Below are 21,149 nucleotides of genomic sequence, written 5' to 3'. Positions count from 1 at the left end.
GGCCAATGTTCTTCAAATTTTCAATTCCTGGCATTCATTTCTGTGGTTGTAGATACATAGGTGTGAATCTTTGGGAATAGTATGTTTTTATTTATCCTGAGTTCTAACTATTGGAATAATAAGGTATATAATTATATATGGTACCGACGGTGATGTTGATTGAAACAATAGTTTCTTGGCCAAGACTGCAGGAAATGTTCAGATCTTGCAAAGATGGAAGCTAGAATCTGTTGGAATCTCTGCTTCTGAAATACTGAGACACAGCTGGAATCTCTGCTTCCAGTGGCCTGATTGGAAGTCACCAGCCAAACACCAAGTGGTCAAGAATATCAGGCGAAATATCAGGGTTATAAAAATATTTCTAGCCCTTGGTACTATCTGATAGAGGATAAAGGAATAAAACAAGTCAGGGTGAATCTAACTTACTGTCTGCCAACTAGGATACTTTTGACTGGGAAAAATGCTTCTCAATCAAGAAAATATTTATAATAAACATAATTTTCCAATTACAACTTAAAATCCATTTTGTGAATTTGGTTTGGGTAAGATATATGATCTATTATTAAGTCAACAGTTTCCTTATTTCCAGCTATGTATTATAGAAGCATGGTCAGAGGGCCAGGCACAGTGGCTCACACCTGTAATCCCAGCACTTTGGGAGGCCGAGGCGGGTGGATCACTTGAGCTCAGGAGTTCAAGAGCAGCCTCGATAACATGGTGAAACTCCGTCTCTACTAAAAATACAAAAAAAAAAAAAAAAAAAAAAAAAAAAAACTGGGTGTGCTGGTGCACATCTGTAGTCCTGGCTACTCGGGAGGCTAAGAGATGGCAGAAATGCTTGAATCTGGGAAGTGGAGGTTGCAGTGAGCCGAGGTCACACCACTGCATTCCAGCCTGGTGACAGCAAGACCCTGTCTCAAAAAAAAAAAAAAAAAAGCACCATCAGAGATAAATTCCAAAGACTTAAAGAAGCCTAGAAACTGCTTAGCTCTGTGAGAATTCAAGACTAAGGCCCCACTCGCCATTCCCAGCTGCTAGAAGCAAAAAGAAATATGATTTTTGCAATGTTCACGCCATGTGAGTCCCTACAGAATAAAATGACTTTGGGAGCACCACAGAGACCCATTTGGGGACAGTGCGTTCTCTCTAGCATGTGGATGGGTATGTGGGCATTTCTTAGTGTTCCTCCTAGCTACTTGGTTTTGGACAGAGGACTCTAATCCAATGGAAGGAGCCACCTGCTCTCCTCCCCCAGCAGAGCTTCACACCACCACGTCTGCTCCTGGGTGGCGTTTCTCCAAACCTTCGGGTTCTGTTGCGTTTCTTAAATGGAGAAGGGAGACTTCAGTCCTTGACACCTGGGGTGGAAGGACTGAGGTTATGATTACAGTTAGGCTTGAGGGCCTGAGGAATGGTAAACAACACGGATAAAAGAAAGTTTTAGGAACCCTCAGAGTGACTCCAGGGGGTAGAAATTTGAGAAGTTTATATTGACCAAGTTTATATTGTCCCTGTTGTATGTAAGCTGGTTATTTAATTGAAAAAGAATTCATTAAAGGCCCAGAGTATACTCTACAGAAAGAGGTGGTACTGTGCTTGTACTTATAGACCTAATGTAGAGAAGAGAAGGCCTAATTAGGGAGGAGAGAATTCACATCAAAAATGGAAAATAAGGCCGAGTGTGGTGGCTCTTGCCTGTAATCCTAGCACTCTGGGAGGCTGAGATGGGAGGATCTCTCGTGGTGAGGCCAGGAGTTCAAGATCATCCTGAGCAACATAGCGAAACCTTGTATCTAATAAAAAAGCAAAACAAAAAACAAACAAACAAAAAAAGCTGGGCATGGTGATGTGTACCTATAGTCCCAACTAGTCAGGAGACTGAGGTTGGAGGACTCCAGCCCAGGAGTTCAAGGCCGCAGTGGGCTGAGATTATGCCACCGTATTCCAGCCTGGGCAAAGACTTTGTCTCAAAAAAAAAAAGAAAAAGAAAAAGAAAGAAAAACGGAAGAGAAAAAAGTAGACCCACCAATGAAAACAATGTGAAACCCATAAAGCTTGATAAACAATAAGACTTGGCTGATGACTGGGGTAGTCTAGATTGATGAGAAGCAGATGAAGAAGAGAGAGTTTTGATCTTGAAAATCTTGCATGAGATGAATACAAGGATAGCTATGAGGACTGCGTGATCAAGAGGTGGCCATCCTAGGAAATCAGTGTGATTAAGGGGCCACAAACAGGACTTCAAAAGTCGCCAGTCACGATAGCCTTTAAGAAGTGGAGTTCCAGCAGAATGGAATTAGTATAAGGTATCTAGTGTTTACTGTTAAGGATAGAATTGATGAAGGTGGCAAGGTCTGAAGGGTGAACTGTGGAATTAGGAGCATGGATTTGCTACAGGAATATCAAGCCAGAACTACCAGGGCTCTAAGTTCTGGAATGGAGAAGTTTTTAAAGTAGGATTGATAGTATTTGGCAACAAGCGCAAAGGATAATGAGCTAATGAAATTTCATAAATTGCAGAGCTTACACAAAGATTTATGATCATTAAATATGGAGTACCAACTTGTTGGCTGAATAGAAGTCATTCTACAAATCTAATGCTATAATTTCAGTAGAATAATGCCCCTCTAATGAGCTTACTCAGACCTAATCCATATGCCAGTACTTTTCCACCAGGCTGATGAATTCATTTGCTAAGAGGTCACAGAATGACCCCAATTAGGTGAACATCCACCCTTCTATTTCCTCTCTAATTTGATGTGGTCTCTTCATCTCCATCTGCAAAGTCTCAAAGTTTGCTGATGGATTGTTTGTAGCCTGCAAACACTCACGCAGAACCACAGCAATATGCTTCCTCTTAGCTATGCAGAGCACCTGAAGGCAAGCAGCATCATGGGTGCCTGGCTAACTGTGAACCCGGCACGGAGGGAGGATGGCCGAGTTGTTCTCTGCCCCTGTCGTCATGGCAGCTATTTTTCATAACTCCCTAAACTGTATCTTGTCGCCTTGGGAAAAGTGTGTTCGACTTTCCACTGCCCCAAATCGGAGTGAATCTTTACCCACAGCAAAAATACCCATTAGGGAAAGCCTGAAGCCTGAGGTCTGTCTCTGTTCTTGTTTGTACAGGTGACATGAGGCAGCCACGGAAGAAGAGGAAGTGATTGCACACCGTTTTCCAAGAACCAAGAAGGAAGAAAACACAAGAGATTTTTCTCATCTTTTTTTTTTTTTTCTGATGGAGGGAGGTGGTGGAGCAACATAGGAAATCAGGAGGGACAGAGAGTGATACTTAAATTTAAAAAGAGGTTCATGAAGGGAGCTTAACTTGAGAACTCTTGGTTTTTTGAAAGGTTGACTGTACATGCCAAAAACAACTCCTGCCATCTGAGAATTGATGACCTTTGACCTTCACGGAGGATGGTCTCTGGTTAAAACCTGGCCAAAGAAACTCACATAAACTTGGTGTTAGAGAACATCTAGAGAGAGAGAGAGAGGAACTTAGAGTCATTTAAACTCTTCAGTTTACAGAGGAGGATGCTGAGGACCTAGATAAGAAGTTACCTGCACAAGGCAAAAGGGTTACTTAGTGTCAGAACCAGAGCAATGGCTTCTGTCTCCCGGATCTCCTAGCTACCAGTCCTGGGCCTTTTTTTTTTTTTTTTTTTTTTTAATAATACCAATTTTCCTTTAAAAACCAAGCATTTCAGTAAGCTAGTTATTTTCGTGGATTGCTCATCCATTTTTTTTCAATGATCTAAAAATGTAGGGTGATAGCTACTACTGAAGTTGTCTGTCTACTTGGGATAATAGCAAATTAATTGGAGACAATGGGAAAGTAAGTTATAAAAAATACTGGGAAATCTGTTTCTCTTCTAAGCAAGCGTTCAGGGCAGGTATTAGTGACATTGTCAAAACCTCTTCCATTTGATCATTGATTAATTCATCAAATAAATGGTGTATTAATACTTGTACTTGCACAAGAATCTGGATGGGAAGTGATAGAATTATGAGAGCTGTTGAGATTGCTTTGCTACAAAGCACTTTTCTGAATGAGTGTGTGTTTTAACAAAGCTGATTTTCAGATGCTTAACAAGGATTCATGATCCCTCCTGTGATTTTCCTAGTGTTATTTTCCTGGCACAAATGGCAAATGTCTATTGGTGGGTAAACATATTTGAGTCTACTAGTATGTCACTAGGCTCATATGGGTTGGGGTGTGGATACTGAAGAAAATTGCACTTGGACTTCCCAACCTAACATTATATAGGAAAAATTTGGTAAAAATGAGCAAGAGTGGTCTTGAAGGGTTACAGAAGAGGACAGAATATCTCAGGGAGGAAGGCAGCCCAAGGGAAGACCAGGACAGGCACCAAGAAACCTGCTTAATCCCCACTTCTTTTTCTACTGTTCTGTTAATATGGGCCTCGAGTCTTTTCCAGATGGAGCTGGGAATACCACCTCTTTCCCCACATCTACTGCAGCCTCTTCACTGCTCCAAGCACCTGGTCTCAGCAGGAGCTCAGAAGCAGTTGCCACAGTGGAAATTCCCCAAACATGAGGCCCTCGGGGGATCACCCAAATTTTCCACACCCCAAAGGTGACTCGGGCTGCGTAAACTTGCAGTCACAGTAAGCTCTTGGTGGGGACGAGCCTGCAAGTTTCTATTTGTGGATTTACTGGACCTAGGACCAAATTAAACCTTGATCGCAGCATGCCTGGCCATTGTGCAGTGTCTCTTCCAACACTCGAAATGTCTCGAAACCATTTCCCATTGAGCACATACCTAAGCACACAAGAGCATGGTGGGTGCTGCAGTGGCTTAAGAAAGGATCAACAACAAAACAATAACACACTGATTAAACGTTTACTGTAAGGCACATGGTATTTGCAAATTACATAGTACTATGTTAGGCCCTTAATAGAAGATGACAACTATAGCAATCACATGATGATTCTAGCAATATTTGTATAGTGTCAAGTAATTTATCACCACTCTCACTTATTTTAGCCCACGGAAACTTTGTAAGTAGGAGATGAGTTACGTTCTCATTTTACAAATGAGCAAACTGAGTTTCTGATGGTGGTGTGCTGGGAAATGTTTAACAACCAGCTCTCTGGGGAAAAGATGTCAGGCTCTGATTGATAACGTGTGCTCATTTCCGTGGTGTAAACACTCTCACCATGGCCTTTTTCAAGCTGGCAGCATGCTGCTGAATGTAGAGTTGGGAAGAGATGTGCACAACCACTCAGTCCTCGAGAGCCTGTGCAGACTGGCTCCAGCACACCTCTCGTTCGGAGCAGGGAAATGACAACTCCAAGGTCACACAGAGAGTTGACTCCTGAGCCCAGTTTCCTTCCTCTTTCTTACAGAGCAAAGCAGTACCGGGTCATCCAAAAACCTTTATTTAAAAAACAAAACAAAAACGTGTCCACATCTTGCAGAGCTGGACAAAAGAAAGGTGGTCAAGAGATCCCAAATTGGTGGAAACTGTCCCCATTACAGGAGGAGGAAGGACACTGCCACTGCTACCCCAGGGACTGGCCTATACTCATGCTTCTGTTCCAGTGTTGCTGTCTCACATTTGAAACCAATTCTGAATTTGGGTAGAAGACTTGTCTTGTTGCCTAAACAATGCCTTAACCCCATTCTCTCCCCAGAAGGGTCCTACATTTCTTAAGCTATTTTCAGTTCCTCCGCACCTACTCACTTGCAATGCTTGTCATAACAGGAAGCCAGTTTCATAGACTGTAATCCCCAAACACATTGCACCCACACGTGGAGAGCGTGAGGGGCTGAGCAAGGAGCGAGGAGGCCAGGCCTTCCAAAACCTGGAGGGGCTGAGCACTGAGCCGGTCCCAAAGTGGGGCGTTCCCCCTCCCAAGCCCAGGATTCAGAAGCCAGACTCCACCTCCAGACATTCTTGTTTTCCTTTCTCATGCAGTTGCTGGTGACTTTTTTTTTTTTTTTTTAATAAAGCATTTGAGTAGGCAGCAAAGCCAGTCAGAACTGTTTATTTATAGCTGTGGATTTTCAATGCTGTATAAATTAGAAATCGTTGCTGAATGAGGCCCGCGCCCACTCACACACGCAGGGCCGCTGTCTGTGAGTCCTTTCACAGGGTTTGACTGTACACAGTCTAAAATGGGAGAAAATGACATGCTCCGAGTCAAATGACGGAGTCACAGCTCAACGGCAAAGCAGAAAACCAGCAATTATTTTTCCTCAGCACAATATGGGGAGTGCGACAGGTGCAATTATCCAATATTATTGAACAGTACCGGTTTGTGGTGTAGGGAGAAAATAAAGGTTTCCGTGTCTTGGAGAGGAAAACAAGAGAAAGAACATGCCTTGCAGCTCCTGTTTCTATGGATTAAGCTGGGTTATGTACGTGGAAACTGGCCAGGATTCCAGAAGGGGATGGGAGAAGCGCCTGGCTCCCTGGCCCTTCCTCCCAGGAGGCCCACGAGGAGCAGCACCACAGGCGCTTCTGAGCAAAGGTGCCTCCAGCCTTGGGCTACTGTGCCCTGAACACCCTCTTCCCCAGGCAATAGCTCCAGGTAAGACTGCGGGGAAGGCTGGATTTGCTGAGCCCCTGTCCGCTTGGAGAGAAACTTCCCTCCAGCTTTTGACTCTCTTTCCTTCCATTGAACTACAATGAGGTCAAAGAGCGTGTGATGAGAAGGTGGTCCACAAGGAATAACTTTTAGTCCCTTAACCAGCTCCCCTTTCCCACTTTCAGCACTTTTTTTTTTTTTTTTTTTTTTTTTTTTTTTGAGATGGAGTCTTGCTGTGGCCCAGGCTGGAGTGCAGTGGCGGGATCTAGGCTCACTGCAAGCTCCGCCTCTCGGGTTCATGCCATTCTCCCGCCTCAGCCTCCCAAGTAGCTGGGACTACAGGCACCCGCCACCTCGCCCGGCTAATTTTTTGTATTTTTACTAGAGACGGGGTTTCACCGCGTTAGCCAGGATGGTCTCGATCTCCTGACCTCGTGATCTGCCCGCCTCAGCCTCCCAAAGTGCCAGGATTACAGGCGTGAGCCACCGCACCCGGCCCAGCACATTTTTATTCCTGCCCCTAAGCCTTTGCTTAAACTGGTCACACTCCCCGGAAAGACCCGTCTTCTTCCAGCTCCTGTGGGATAAATAAGTCATCCTTCATGGCTTCAGACCTCACTGGAGTGCCACTTCCCAGCTCTCTGAAAAGCTTTGCCTCGCCCCTCCAGGGCATTTGGCCGGCTGCCTTCTCTTAACTCCGCTAGTTAACAGCTAAGCAGCTCCACACACTACGCCATCGCTCTCTCCTTCACATATCCCCCTGGCTGCTGTTTCTGGAATGGTATGGAATGCCATGCCGACTAAAGAAAACAGTCAAGCTTTTAAAGAATCAAAGTTAGTTGTATTCAGAAGTCTTACTGTGGACTACAGACCAAGGCCTACAGCCTGGGAACAGCCTTTCAGAGAGATCCTATGAGACTGCTCCAGCCCAGGATTTCAGTCCACTGCTTACAGACAGGAAGTGGAGTTTCAGGACCTGCACAGTCACATCAAATTTGCTCAGAAGTTACATCGTAGCAGAATCCCATCAAGGCTTGGGTATAAGAGTGCATCTGGTTGTAGATTACAGAGGCATAGGCACTAACCCTGTTAAAGGTTTCGTCTTCAAAGCATCTTTCCAAAGAGCTGCACATCTTCACAGTCCGGGGCTTTTGGGAAATTCTGCTGGCAAGCAGAAGTGAGCAAAAGGCACTTCTCACATTTGCTCCTTTGTCTCAAAGCTGGAAAGAACAGAGCCTTCAGAACCAGACCAGATCTGAGTTCAAATTCTGACTCCCATGGCTGGCTATCTATACTGAACCTAGAGAAAATCAGTTACTTTTTAGAAAAATATATTATTCGCTTATTGTTTAAAAATGTATAACAATTTCAGCATGTGAATAAGAGGACACAGTCTATCCAGAAGGAGCTTAAGTATGCTATGTAAGTGGCCAAAGGAATGCAAAGGAAGTAAGCATCCCCTGTTCCTTAAAGACCTTAGGCATGCCCAACTTTATTCCAACTTGCTACTGTCCTAAGAGGGGCACTAGTCAGCCCCTTGGAGAGGGACTCACCTTGGATAAAAATAGTTTACTCCTCTGAGCCTTGGTTCCTTGTCTGCAAAATTAGATGATGACACCACCACAATTAAATAAGGTAATTTAAAGTGGTGGATGCAAGTGCCTGGCACCCAAGATCTCCGTCTGATATAGTTAGGGTGTTGTCTCCTCGAAACCTCATGTTGAATCATGATCCCCAGTGTTGGAGGTGGGGCCTGGTGGGAGGTGTTTGGATCATGGGAGTGGATTTCTCATGAATGATTTAATGCCATCTTCTTAGGGCTGGCCTCGTCATAGTGAGTTCTGGCAAGATCTGGTTGTCTAAAAGTGTGTGGCACCTCCTTCCCCCATCTCTCTTGCTCCTGTTCGCACTATATAACGTGCCTGCTCCCACTTCACCTTCTGCCGTGATTGTAAGCTTCCTGAGGCCTCCCCAGAAGCCTAGGAGATGCCAGCACCATTCTTCCTGTAAAGCCTGCAGAACTGTGTACCAATCAAACCTCTTTTCTTTATAAATTACCTAGCTTTGGGTATTTGTTTTATAGCAATGCAAGAATGGCCTAATTCACCATCCCACCTGCTTGATTGCAAACTCCTGGGACTAGGGGCCATGTCTTCCTCTTTATATCTCCACAAAGCCTAACTCTGCACCATTAGAAAGTACTCAAATATACAGACGGACTTGGGGATTCCTTATAGCTTCTTAACCTTACAGGCATCATCACCAGTTATTTTCCACCCTAGGCTTCCCTGGAAGCTGATAGTCTCAACATTAGAGTCATTGTTTCATTTCAGATACTCTCTCCATCTTACATACCGCAAATCTATTTACAGTGACGAGCAAATTACAGTTTTATGTGACCTGGTAGTGAACGAACATTGATAGAATAGGACGCATAGCAGATACATTTGATGAAAAGGAGAAAGAGATGAGGAATGGCCTGGAGGATAAATGGCTTGCATGCAGGGAAGCTCTAGAATGGACGATTAGATGGCCTTGATGACTCGAGCCTACAGGCTACTAGGGTCCCAGTCAGAAGACTGATCCTTAAACAGGAGGTGGGGGGATGTTGAAGACAAACCTTGTTTACATCAGAATTCATTTTACCTTAGGTGACTTCTCACCCCTTCCTGACAGATGGCAAGTGCTTATCATTAAGGCCTGGTCTAGTCTGACTAGCACATCATCATCACCATAATGTCGTCAGCCTCTTACATGGTGTAGTTATTTCCGGGCCATGGAAAGGGCCTCTGTTCTCACTGCCACCCTAAATATCTTGCTAATATACAAAAAAAAAAAAAATATTTTCACCAATAAAGCCGCCCATTTCATATGGAGAGCCAGATTTAACATATAATACTTCTGAGAGAAGTATTTCTTGACTGATACGCTGAGAAATACATTTTACATAATAATCCAGTAGAAACACACACATACAACACACACACTTCTGTGAAAAGTTTCATAAACTCATACTCGATTTTATATGGGTGACATGCCACTTTATTTTCTATGATGTTGTTTCCTATTCCATTAAAATATGTCGTGACCACGAAATTGATTTCTTAATGCAATAATAGTGTTATTAAAAATAATGAATTTCTTTTTTTTTTTTTTTTTTTTTTGAGATGGACGGAGTCTTGCTCTGTCGCCCAGGCTGGAGTACAGTGGCGCGATCTCGGCTCACTGCAAGCTCTGCCTCCCGAGTCACGCCATTCTCCTGCCTCAGCCTCCCGAGTAGCTGGGACAACAGGCGCCCGCCACCACGCCCGGTTAGTTTTTTGTATTTTTAGTAGAGACGGGGTTTCACCGTGTTAGTCAGGATGGTCTCGATCTCCTGAGCTCGTGATCCGCTGGCCTAAGCCTCCCAAAGTGCTGGGATTACAGGCATGAGCCACCACGCCTGGCCAAAAATAATGAATTTCTTAAGCCAATAATAATAATAATAGGGTTCAACTTAGTTCAGTAAGTTGGACAACACTACACTCCACCACACTGTAGGACTCGTTCATTCATTATACAAATCATTATGAAGTGCCTACTATGTGTATGTCCCTGGCGACATGCATGCCATGGCCTGAGGATAGGGACATGGTGGTCATCGCCTGGCATTTGCAGGCCTGTGTCGGAGGCTCGCATGCTTTCATCTTGCCTCTCCTTTGAGAAGCCAAGCCAGGCTTTCCCAGCTTCCTCTGTTAGCAGCTGCTCTGCTAGACTCAGCTCCTCTGAGATGCTAACAGGAAGAAGAAAAGGATCCCTTCCACCATAAGAGCTTACAAAACCTTCCGCTGAGGCTTAAGTCTGGCCTGAGCAAATATATTTGGTTACACTTTAGGGATTTGTTTTCACTCAACACTAAATTTTATTAAGATTCTAATAATGCAGTTAGATGACGTAGAGTTAGGAAAATATGTACTGTATGACTTTTACAATACCTTGCCAGGAATCTGGTGCATGATTCTGAAGACTCCAAATCTAGACATGTTTTATTCCTTATGAAAATTTTTCTAACTACATTCTAAAATGCACTTATGTTGCCATTTTATATATATGCATTAACTCAACTTTGCCAATTTTTTTTTTTTTTTTTTTTTTTTTTTTTGAGATGGAGTTTTGCTCTTCTTTCCCAGGCTAGAGTACAATGGCATGATCTCGGCTCACTGCAACCTCTGCCTCCTGGGTTCAAGTGATTCTCCTGCCTCAGCCTCCCGAGTAGCTGGGATTAGAGGCGTGTGCCACCATGCCTGGCTAATTTTGTATTTTTAGTACAGATGGGGTTTCACTGTGTTGGTCAGGCTGGTCTCAAACTCCTGACTTCAGATGATCCACCCACCTTGGCCTCCCAATGTGCTGGGGTTACAGGCATGAGGCACCGCACCCAGCAAGTTTGCCAATTTTTAAAATCATGTGGTTAAATAAAATTCTCTTTCTTGTTAAAGAGATTGCATTATCACTGCCAGTATTTTTCCTCTTCCAGACTCATCCTGCCATCATGACCTTTTGTTACGCTCACATATCACCAAACTAAGAGGAAGAGGCCAAAAGAACCGCTGGACACCAATTCAGTTTTCCCACTCAGCAATGTGGATTTCTATGCAATCCTCAAATCAAGGGAAAGGAAAGAACCATTCCAAAATGTCCTTCCAATTCACAGGTGAACACCTCTAAGTCCACTTGGGAACCATTTTAGACCCTAAGCGTGGAAGACAGGGATTATTGGCATGACTATATACACAATGACAAAGGTAAACTTACCCATTCATTCTAGGGCTTAACGAAAATGCCACAGCTGCATGAATCGTGGTTCTGCAGTTGCTTATTGGGGATGGGATTGAAAGCATAACTTTAAGGGGGATCCCCAAGATGAGAGCCAAGAAGATGCTAAGCTATTTGAGCATGAGGTGCTTGTGAGATAGACATCAAAGGATAGCCAGGCGCTCCTCCCTGGTTGGTGAGTGGAGGTGCCCGAGAGGGCACTCTTTGGTGTTGACTTACTGCGTCTCACCTTCTCCCTTCCTAAACTCAACCCTTGCCATTTCACTGTATCCCTCACACCATCACACTTGAAAGACCCTCCAAGCGCCAGTGGCCTTTGTTCCTAGCACAGAAATCATCACCTTAGACTGCTTACCTGGCATCTAAATAATTCCAATTCATATTTAACTAAAATTTCACTTCTACTAAATTCAGTTATATTTGCAATATAAATTTATTTTAGTTACAATAACCTAGAAGTAGTATAGTTATGATTATTATCTGTTTTAGTTTCCTGGAGCTACTACAGCCAAGTATCACAAACTAGGTGGCTTAAAAATAATAGAAATGTGGCCGGGCGTGGTGACTCACGCCTGTAATCCCAGCACTTTCGGAGGCCAAGGCGGGTGGATCACGAGGTCAGGAGCTCGAGATCAGCCGGGACAACACAGTGAAACCCCTTGAAACGTCTCTACTAAAACTACAAAAATTAGCTGAGCATGGTGGCGGGCACCTGTAATCTCAGCTACTCGGGAGGCTGAGGCAGCAGAATCGCTTGAACCCGGGAGGCAGAGGTTGCAGTGAGCTGAGATCATGCAACTGCACTCCAGCCTGGGTGACAGAACTAGACTCTGTCTAAAAATAAATAAATAAATAGATAGATAAATAAATAAATAAATAATAGAAATGTATCCTCTCACCGTTCTGCTAGCCAGCAGTCTGAAATCAAGGTGTCAGTAGTACTATGCTTCCTCTGAAGCCTCTGAGGAAGTATCTTTCTTCCTGGTGGCTCCCACTAATCTTTGGTTTGTGGCCACATCACTCCAATATCTGCCTGTTTCCACATAGCATTCTTCCCTGTGTGTCTCTGCACCTCTTACCTTACAGAGAATCTGGAATCTGTGTTCAAGTCTCCCTGTCCTTTCTCTTATAAGGATGCTAGTCACCGATTTAGAGTCTACTGTAAGTCTAGGATCATTTATTTCAGAATCCTAAACTAATCATATCTGCAAATACCCTATTTCCAAATAAGGTCACATTCTGAGGTTTTAGGTGGACACGCGTATTGGGGGTGCAAGGGGTGAGACCATATTCAACCCAATACATTATCCCTATTTGACAAATGAGGGGATTGAGATGCTAAATTCCAGCTTTTAACTATTCTCACGTGTCTTTCCTGGTTCAAGGAGTCACCAGTAATTTATACCATCTGTTGAGTGCCCACTGCAGGACAGGCGTTTGCAGTTCATTATCTCTAGGCCTCACCATGCTCAGGGATTCAGGCATCATTCTCTCAATATTAAGGATAAAGAAACTGAAGCTCAGCAAGGTTGACAGATTTTTCTGTCAACAAAGAATTACCCAGTGACAGCACAGAGCTCATTCTGGCTGGCTCTGACACCTACCCCCTTTCCATTAAACCACACAACTTCTACCAAATCCTGCTTCTGTTCCCTTCACAATGTCTGGAACACCAGACCTTCCTTCTGTCTCCTCAAGGTCAAAACATTAAACATTTTCATTTGAAATCTTCCGAGGCACTGTGGGAAGGGTACAGGCTTGGGGACGAGTGTTATTGTGGAAACGCCCTCTTTCCTGAGCCTGAGCCTTAACAGGCATACGAGTGGGTAAACGGACAGAAGGAGACCTCGAAGGGAAAGGGGAAATACGAATTGCTACTAAGAGTATATGGCAGAGCCATTCAGCCTCGCCTGCAGTTTCGGAGCCACCTGGGGACCTTCTAAAAGTACTTATGCCCAGATGTCTCCTCCAGAGATTCTGAATTGGTCTGGGCTGCAGATTGGGCACTGGGAATCTTAAAAGCACCTCCAGGTCATTCCCATGTGCAGCCAAGGTTGGAGGCCGCCTGGATTCCTGACGTATGGGAATTCTTGTCCATTTTCCTTGCCTATGGCAGCAGCTGAGGTCTTCAGGTTGTTTTGAACATCATCTGAGAGAGCCACTGCCTTTGCTCCTAGCTTCCTTGCAAAGCCACTGCCCAGCCATGCAAGTGCCCAGCACATTTTGTGGCTTGACCAACTGCCTGGTCCCTTTGGGTGCAACAGACTTTGAGGTGGAGGGTGGAGCCAGACTCTGGGAATGGCTCAGATGCCTCTGCAAAGCTTTCTGGTGGGGCTGTCTCCTGTCTCCCTGGGGCCTCAGTGCACTTCCCTAGCAACAGCCCAGACTGCTGGAACCGGGAAGGCACCTTGTGGGAACTGTGCCAACAAATGACCTTTAGACTTGAACTGTGGCCTGGGCTCTCCCCTCGGTCTCCAGCTTGCTGGCCTGCCCTGATAATTTGGGACTTGCCAGCCTCCATCATCACGTGAACCAAGCCCTTAAAATAAATCTCTTTCTAGGTATGTACACATCCCATTGATCCAGCTTCTCTGGAGATCGCTGACTGCTACACTCCTCTTCCTTGGCTCCCCTGGCCTCACCTCCTTTCTCTGGATCCGCCCACTCTCCGCTCTCTGCGTCGTTTGCCTGCAGTGTCTGTGACTCATAGGCCTATAATAATCCTTCCGCTTCTGCTTGCCAAACTCTCCTCTCTTCATTCAAGAGTCTCCCCAAATCCCACATCATCCCATCAAGGAAACAACAGTCTCTCCTCCCTAGGATGAAGCCATTCAGTGGAGCAGATTCCAGAAAGAAAACTCTGTGTGAGTGTTCCTTTGAAAATTCATATTGGAGACTGTTCCATGCGTGACAGTGAGGGGACTTGGTGTTCCACAGGCTCCAGGGCTCCCTCTGCTCTGCACAGGTCTGCGTTTGGCACGTGGTCTTATGTGGCTAGTGATGCCTGCAAGATGGTGGTCTGGGGCGTGGCCTCCTGAACAAGCTACTGAAGGCCACTGTCCTGCATGGCTACAGATTTCACAACCAACCCTATGCCACCACCCTGTTCTTATGACATTGCTTAAGGCAAGGAGCAGTCAGGGAAAATCTCTGAGTGTGTGTTCTCTCAGCTGTGGGCCACCATGTCTTCCTCCTGTGAAGGATGAAGGATTGAGGAGGCACTATCTTTCCCCTCCTACCACACATATAGAGGGGCCCCTGTCGTGTTGCTGCAACCACCATTAAGAGACATTCTCAGTGGACATTGCAGAGCCATGGGACATTCTGCCTCAAAACTCCACCTACAAGCTATGGCCCCAGAGACCCCTGAATGCCATCGACAGGGGGTGGTATCCCAGGGACAAAGAAAGCCCAAAGTATACGTTCACATCACGGTGGTACTACAGCATCAGAATGAAAGAACACAAAGTTTACAGATACTCTAAATTCGGTTAGTCCCATTTCCACAGCATTTACCATCTTGGGTGACTCATTCAACCTTTCAGAGCTTGGTTTCCTCATATATAGAGGAGGAACCCAATACCTGCTTTGTGTTAGTGCTACTGAGAAGAAGGATGATGATGTTGATAATAATAATAGGCTGAGGACATTCAACCCAGTGTCAGCATCCAATAAACACCCATTTCTTTCTCTGTTCTCTTAACTAAAAGCCTCTACTAATCCAATGGAGGCTACTTATGGGTTATAATTTGAACGCCTGGGAGATGTTGTGTGAAATTATAGTATAGAGGAGCTGATGGCAGCACTAGGATGCAGACGGCGTTCATGGAAGGGAAGCTCACTTACTGTCCGCGTGGCTTCACAGCATCAACAAGAGGGTTCCAAATCCCATGTTCCAGCACCCATTCCCCAACTTGAAGTTCAAACACAATAAAAATAAAGGAAGGCAATGAAATATTGTAAATGCAATGGAGTCTAGAAATCCTAGATTTTAGAACCCTCTAAGTCTATGCAAAGCATTAACATTTCAACACATAACCCAATTTCAGGAGACTTGGGCAAAGGGAAAGCAGTCCATTGTAGCGCCCTCCTTCTTCCTACGGGTGTATAGGAATGCCTCCCAAGCAGTCATGGTCTTATAGAGCCCTAGAGACAAATTCATTTTGCTTTTTTGTTTTATTATTATTATTATTTGAGATGGAGTATTGCTCTGTCACCCTGGGTGCGATCTCAGCTAGCTGCAACCTCTACCTCCTGGGTTCAAGCAATTCTTATGCCTCAGCCTCCCGAGTAGCTGGGATTACAGGCACTTGCCACCACACCTGGCTAATTTTTGTATTTTTAGTAGAAACGGGTTTTCGTCATGTTAGTCAGGCTGGTTTCAAATTCCTGACCTCAAGCGATCCACCCTCCTAGGTCTCCCAAATTGTTGGGATTGTAGGCGTGAGCCACTGTGCCCGGCCTCATTTAGCAATTAACAAAAGACAAGGAGGCCCTCCTTGATATTTGGAGGTAGAGTATTTGAAGCACTTTTGATGAATGTCTATCTTCTTATGTTGTAATAAGAAGGCTTGGCAGGATGTTTTTACAATTGTAGTATACATTTCATGGGGAGGAAAGGAAATACCTATATATGTGTGTGTATTTTATATATATACAAAATATAAAATGAAAAAATGCAGTTGAACATATATATATATATTCTCTTCTGGTTTTCAACTGCATTTTTACATTAGCTCATGTTTGGGTCTAGGCCTGCTATTTAATGGGAAGATGAGAGCCCTCTGGTGGCTAAATGGGCTCTTCTTTTTTTTTTTAAGAGATAGTAAAACTAATTATCTTGTGTTTTGAAAATCCTACGCCTTGTTCCAGTTAGCAATTTGCTGCATAAACTTCATCTTTTCTCCACTTATGCCCCCTCACCCTTGAGTAAAGAGATAATGAGATATAACATTTTCAACCTCTTTGATGCTCACATTTTGCATTTAAGCAAATATTTAATCCACGTTCTGAAAAGATAAAACAGTGTTTTAGAAATTTGATTTTCAGACACTCATCTAACAAATATTTATTGGGCACCTATAACAAGACACCATTCTAAGTACTGTAGGAGCTATAAGAAAATTTATAATATAATATATAGTTGCAAGAAGCTGATAGTAGAGTACAAAAAAGAATAGTCTGGACCTTTTAAAAATGTGGTTTTTTTCTATAAACTTTAGTCATTTTATCAAATACATAAGTTTTCTTATCAGAGGCATTCTCCTGGGCTCCCTATCTTCCATCTTCCCGGGTGCCTGTAGCAGAAATGGGATCATCAAGTTGACCTCTTCCTTCACCCACTCTCCAATCCCATGATTCACCATGTCCTGCCGACTCTACTTCTCTTTATTTCTATTGAGGCCAACTTAGATTAGGGCACCTAAATTTCAGGACATTACTATATCCTTTTATTTATTTTATTTATTATTTATTTATTTTGAGACAAGGTCTCTCTCTATCACTGATTGTGGAGTGCAGTGGTACAATCACAGCTCACCGCAGCCTCGACCTCCTGGGCTCAAACAATCCTCTAGCCTCAGCCTCCTCAGTAGCTGGGACTACAGGCATGTGCCCCCACACCGGGCTAATTTTTAAATTTTTTGTAGAGACAGGGTACTCCCTGTGTTGCCCAGGCTTACAGTATGCTTTTTAAAAATGTATTTTTAAGTTATTTTTGAGTGGTTAATACATGTGCATAGTATAGAATTCAACATACACAATTACAAATGCATAACAGGTAAGTCTCTCTCACACTCCTACACCCTAACCACCTGGTTCCCTTCTACAAAAACTGCTACACGTCTCAACCCTTTGGATATACTAGTAGAGATATTCGGTTCACATACAAGCATGTACGTATTTTTCCCACAAATGATGACATGCAGTTCCGTGCCTTGCTTTTACATCTTTCAGTACATATTGGAGAAAATTCTAAATCAGTGTAAAGAGAGCTGCTTCATTCTTTTTCAAGAGATGCATAGAATTCTATTATATGTATATTATCATAATTTAATCAATTCTCTATTGATAGAAATTCAGATGGTTTCCAATCTTGAGCTATTACAAGTCAGTGCTGCAATAAATATCTTCATGCAGACATCATTTTTGCACGTGTGCCAGAATATACTTAGAATAAATTCCTAGAAGTGAAATTATTGGATCAAAGGATATGTATATTTTTACTTTTGAGAGTTATTGCCAAGTTATTCTTCATAGAGGTTTTACCAAAGTCTACGCTCGCTGACAAAATATGAGGTTCTGTTTCCCCAAATTCTCAACTATACAGTGAGTTAGAACTTTGTGTTTTATCTTTACCAATCTTCTGGGTAGAAATGGGGTCCCAATACAGTTTTAAGTTACATTAGTCTTAATTTGAGTGAGGCCAAGCACCTTTTCATGTTTAAGATATATTTTAACATGAAGATATGCCTTTGTCTTTACCTTTACTATACATGTATTTATTTATATGTGTCTCCGTATATCTCCTGTTCATTTTTCCGCTTGGGGTTTGTTTTTGGTTTGTTTTATTGAACTGTAGGAGTTTATGGCAGGCAGCTTCCAAGATGGCCCCAGATGAACCCCACCTCCTGGTACTCACACGCTGACATACCTCCCCCTCCCACATTGTACCACGGTTGCTCTGTGTGACCAATAAAATATGGCAGAAGAGATGGTATGTCATTCCCAAGATTAGTTCATAAAAAGCAATCAGCTTCTGTCTTGGTGGCTCTCTCAAGTTCACTTGCTCTGGGGTACACTAGTAGCCAGGTCTTGAGCAGCCCTGGATAAAGAAGACCACGTGGTGAGAAGCAGAGGCTCTTTTGAGAGTCTCACGAATGACCTTTGCCGGGGTCCTTCAGCCTTGGGCAAGCCTTAGAAGGACCCAGCCCTGACTGATGTTTCCACTGCAACATCCTGAGAGACCTTGAGCTGGAATCACTGAGTTAATCTGCTCCCAGATTCCTGACCCGCAGGAACTTTGAGATTATAAATATTTGTTGCCCTAGGGTACTAAGTTTTGAGGCAATATTTGACACTTGATAAAATACTGTAAATTGATAATATAGAGTAGATAATGATATAGTTTGATAATAATATAGAGTTTTTGATATATTAAGAAAACTAAGTCAAGTGTAGTGATGTGTGCCTATGGTCCTATCTACTTGGGAGGCTGAGGCAGGAGGATCACTTGAGCCCAGGAGGTCGAGTCTGGCCTGGGCAACATAGTGAGACTTCATCTCTAAGAATGAATGAATTAAATAAATAAAATGGTAAAGTTTTTAAAAAGAAAGAAAATCGGTCTCTTTCTCTTGAGTTTGAGTTTCTTGATTAGAATTTTAAATGCTTTTTCTTGCTTGTTGAGTATCCATTAGTCCTCTTTGTGATTTCTTTTCTTTCTTTTTTTTTTCTTTGTTTTCTTTTTTGTCAAGCAGATTTTTAAAAAAATTTACATAGTGAAATTTATCAACTTGAGGGATTACTTTTATACTTAGAAATGATGAAAGAGAGACTATAAAAAATTCCAAATTTTATTTTCCTCCATTTCTAATAATAAAGAGCTAGGCCGCCTTGGTCAACTCTCCTTCCAAAATCAACTAAAAATAATGAATACAATAATTTTACAGTATCCTTTAAAGCATCAAGAAACTGACAAGATAATAAAGAATTGTCAGACAAGATCTAAGAGATTCCAGTTACCTAGAAGAGAAACTGTATTAGTCCATTTTCACACTGTTGATAAAAACATACCCAAGACTGGGAAGAAAAAAAGGTTTAATAGACTCAGAGTTCCACATGGCTGGGGATGCCTCAAAATCATGGTGTAAGGTGAAAGGTATGTCTCACATGGCGGCAGACAAGAGAAGAGAGCTTATGCAGAGAAAGACATGATTTCTGGTAATTCCTGTGACTTGGGTGAAGATATCCTTCACCCTTATATCCTTATATAATCATCAGATCTTGTGAGACTTATTCAGTACCACGCAAACAGCACAGGAAAGATCTGCCCCCATGATTCAATTACCTGCCACAACACGTGAGAATTCAAGAAGAGATTTGGGTGGGGACACAGCCAAACCACATCATATGAGATTTTGGTGGGGACACAGGCAAACAAAGCCTTTTGTCCTAAGAATATATGGAGAACTCACAAAGTAAGAGTGACGGAAGTCAAAAGCCTAGAGCCCACCCAAATTGGAATGTTAATATTAGACCCCCACTTACATTAACCTAGAATCCCAAAGGTAAAACCTTCGGTAAGTAAAAAGTACCGGTTCCTCTTGTTTAAAAAAGTCCCAAGATAGCAGTGTCTTAACGCTAAATAAAGGAGAAAAACAACAACACCACATAACCTGTCCCTGAGTAGTCTGTCTAGAGATTAACTTCTGAGAATTGTTAGCCTAAATCTGAAACCCAAGGGTGGACCAGAAAACTTCAAGCCATAACTTTAATATAAATTGGTTACAGAGAGTTAGTGCTCCTAAATGTCTTGCAGAAGCAAAGGCAAAACTATTTGGAGAAGGATATCTTCACCCAAGTCACAGGAATTACCAGAAATCATGTCTTCTAGACAATGAGCAGTGCAGTTCGTGGTAACCAAGTCACAAGAAAGGAAGTTATGATGAGAAAGAAACAGCAGCAATAATAGACTACATAAACAAACCCTGAAAGACTTCAGGTATAGGAACAATTAGATGCAAGCTACAAAATAGCTGTGTTTAAAGAAATAAAGATTGAAAATATTTGCAGCAAATAGGAAATTGTAAAAAAAAAAAAAAAAAAAAAAAAAAAAAAGGGACCCAGCAGATATGAAAAATAACCAAGTAAAATTTCTAGAAATACAAATACAAATACAGGCCTGGAGCAGTGGCTCACGCCTGTAATCCCAACACTTCAGGAGGCCAAGGCGGGTGGATCACCTGAAGTCAGGACTTTTGAGACCAGCCTGACCAACGTGGCGAAACCCCATCTCTACTAAAAATACAAAAATTAGGCAAGCGTGGTGGTGCGTGCTTATAATCCCAGCTACTTGGGATGCTAAAGCAGAAGATTCATTTGAACCCTGGAGGCAGAGGTGAGCCAAAATTGTGCCATTGTACTCCAGCCTGGGCAACAAGCGTGAAACTGTGTCTCAAAATAAATAAATAAAATAAATACAAATATAGAAATAAAAAACCTAACAGATGTGTTTGAGAGAAGAAAGGACAAAAATAGAGAGAACTAAAATATTAAAAGAAATTATTTTAAGTGTAGCACAGAGAGACAAAAGATGGGAAACATAAGGGAATAGCTAAGAGACATGAAAGATTAAGGAGGTCTATCATGCAGAATCCAAAAAAAGTTATATTTTTAAAAATTGCTAGAAATAATTAGTGAATTTATCAGTGTCTGAAAGTGCAAGGTTCATATACAAAAATCAGTTGTATTGCTTCATATTAATAGCAAAGATTTGGAAAATAAAATGTCCAAAAATACAATTTACAATAGTATAAAAACAAAAAATATTCAGAAATTTTTAAATTAAGGTAGGATTTGCATACAGTGAAATACACAGATCTCATGTGCTCAGTCTGATGAGTTTTGACAAATGCATACACCTTGTATCCTATGCCATGTCCCTTTCTCCTTGTCAAGATATGAAACACTTTCATCACTCCAGAAAGCTCCCATGCCACTTCCTGGTAAATCCCTGTTTCACCTCCAACTCCAGGCAACTTCTGTTCTGATTCCTTTCACCA

At 42.7% G+C, this 21,149-nt stretch overlaps 1 protein-coding gene, 1 long non-coding RNA gene and 1 other non-coding gene across 4 annotated transcripts in view; 1 reads left to right on the top strand and 2 right to left on the bottom strand.

The window, feature by feature from the left end:
- ADTRP (androgen dependent TFPI regulating protein) overlaps positions 1–3,983 on the top strand; it is a 91,641-nt gene extending 87,658 nt beyond the window's left edge. For both annotated transcript variants that reach the window (XM_050789602.1, XM_050789601.1), the window contains exon 7: positions 3,127–3,983. In XM_050789602.1, coding sequence (XP_050645559.1) covers positions 3,127–3,161 — 35 coding nt within the window. In that variant the 3' untranslated portion in view covers positions 3,162–3,983. The remainder of the gene's footprint in view (positions 1–3,126) is intronic.
- Positions 1–21,149, bottom strand: part of LOC126953891 (uncharacterized) — a 113,123-nt gene that overhangs the window by 8,047 nt on the left and 83,927 nt on the right. Inside the window, exon 2 of the long non-coding RNA XR_007725402.1 lies at positions 7,532–7,855. This is a non-coding gene — a long non-coding RNA (uncharacterized LOC126953891). The remainder of the gene's footprint in view (positions 1–7,531; positions 7,856–21,149) is intronic.
- LOC126954056 (small nucleolar RNA SNORA67) lies at positions 7,974–8,115 on the bottom strand. Its single transcript, XR_007725507.1, has one exon. It is a non-coding gene; the product is annotated as a small nucleolar RNA SNORA67 (small nucleolar RNA).

Source organism: Macaca thibetana, chromosome 4 (assembly GCF_024542745.1).
Source record: "Macaca thibetana thibetana isolate TM-01 chromosome 4, ASM2454274v1, whole genome shotgun sequence".
Classification (NCBI taxonomy): domain Eukaryota; kingdom Metazoa; phylum Chordata; class Mammalia; order Primates; family Cercopithecidae; genus Macaca; species Macaca thibetana.
Note: the sequence above shows the minus strand (reverse complement) of the source record. Positions and strands in the feature narration are given on the sequence as shown.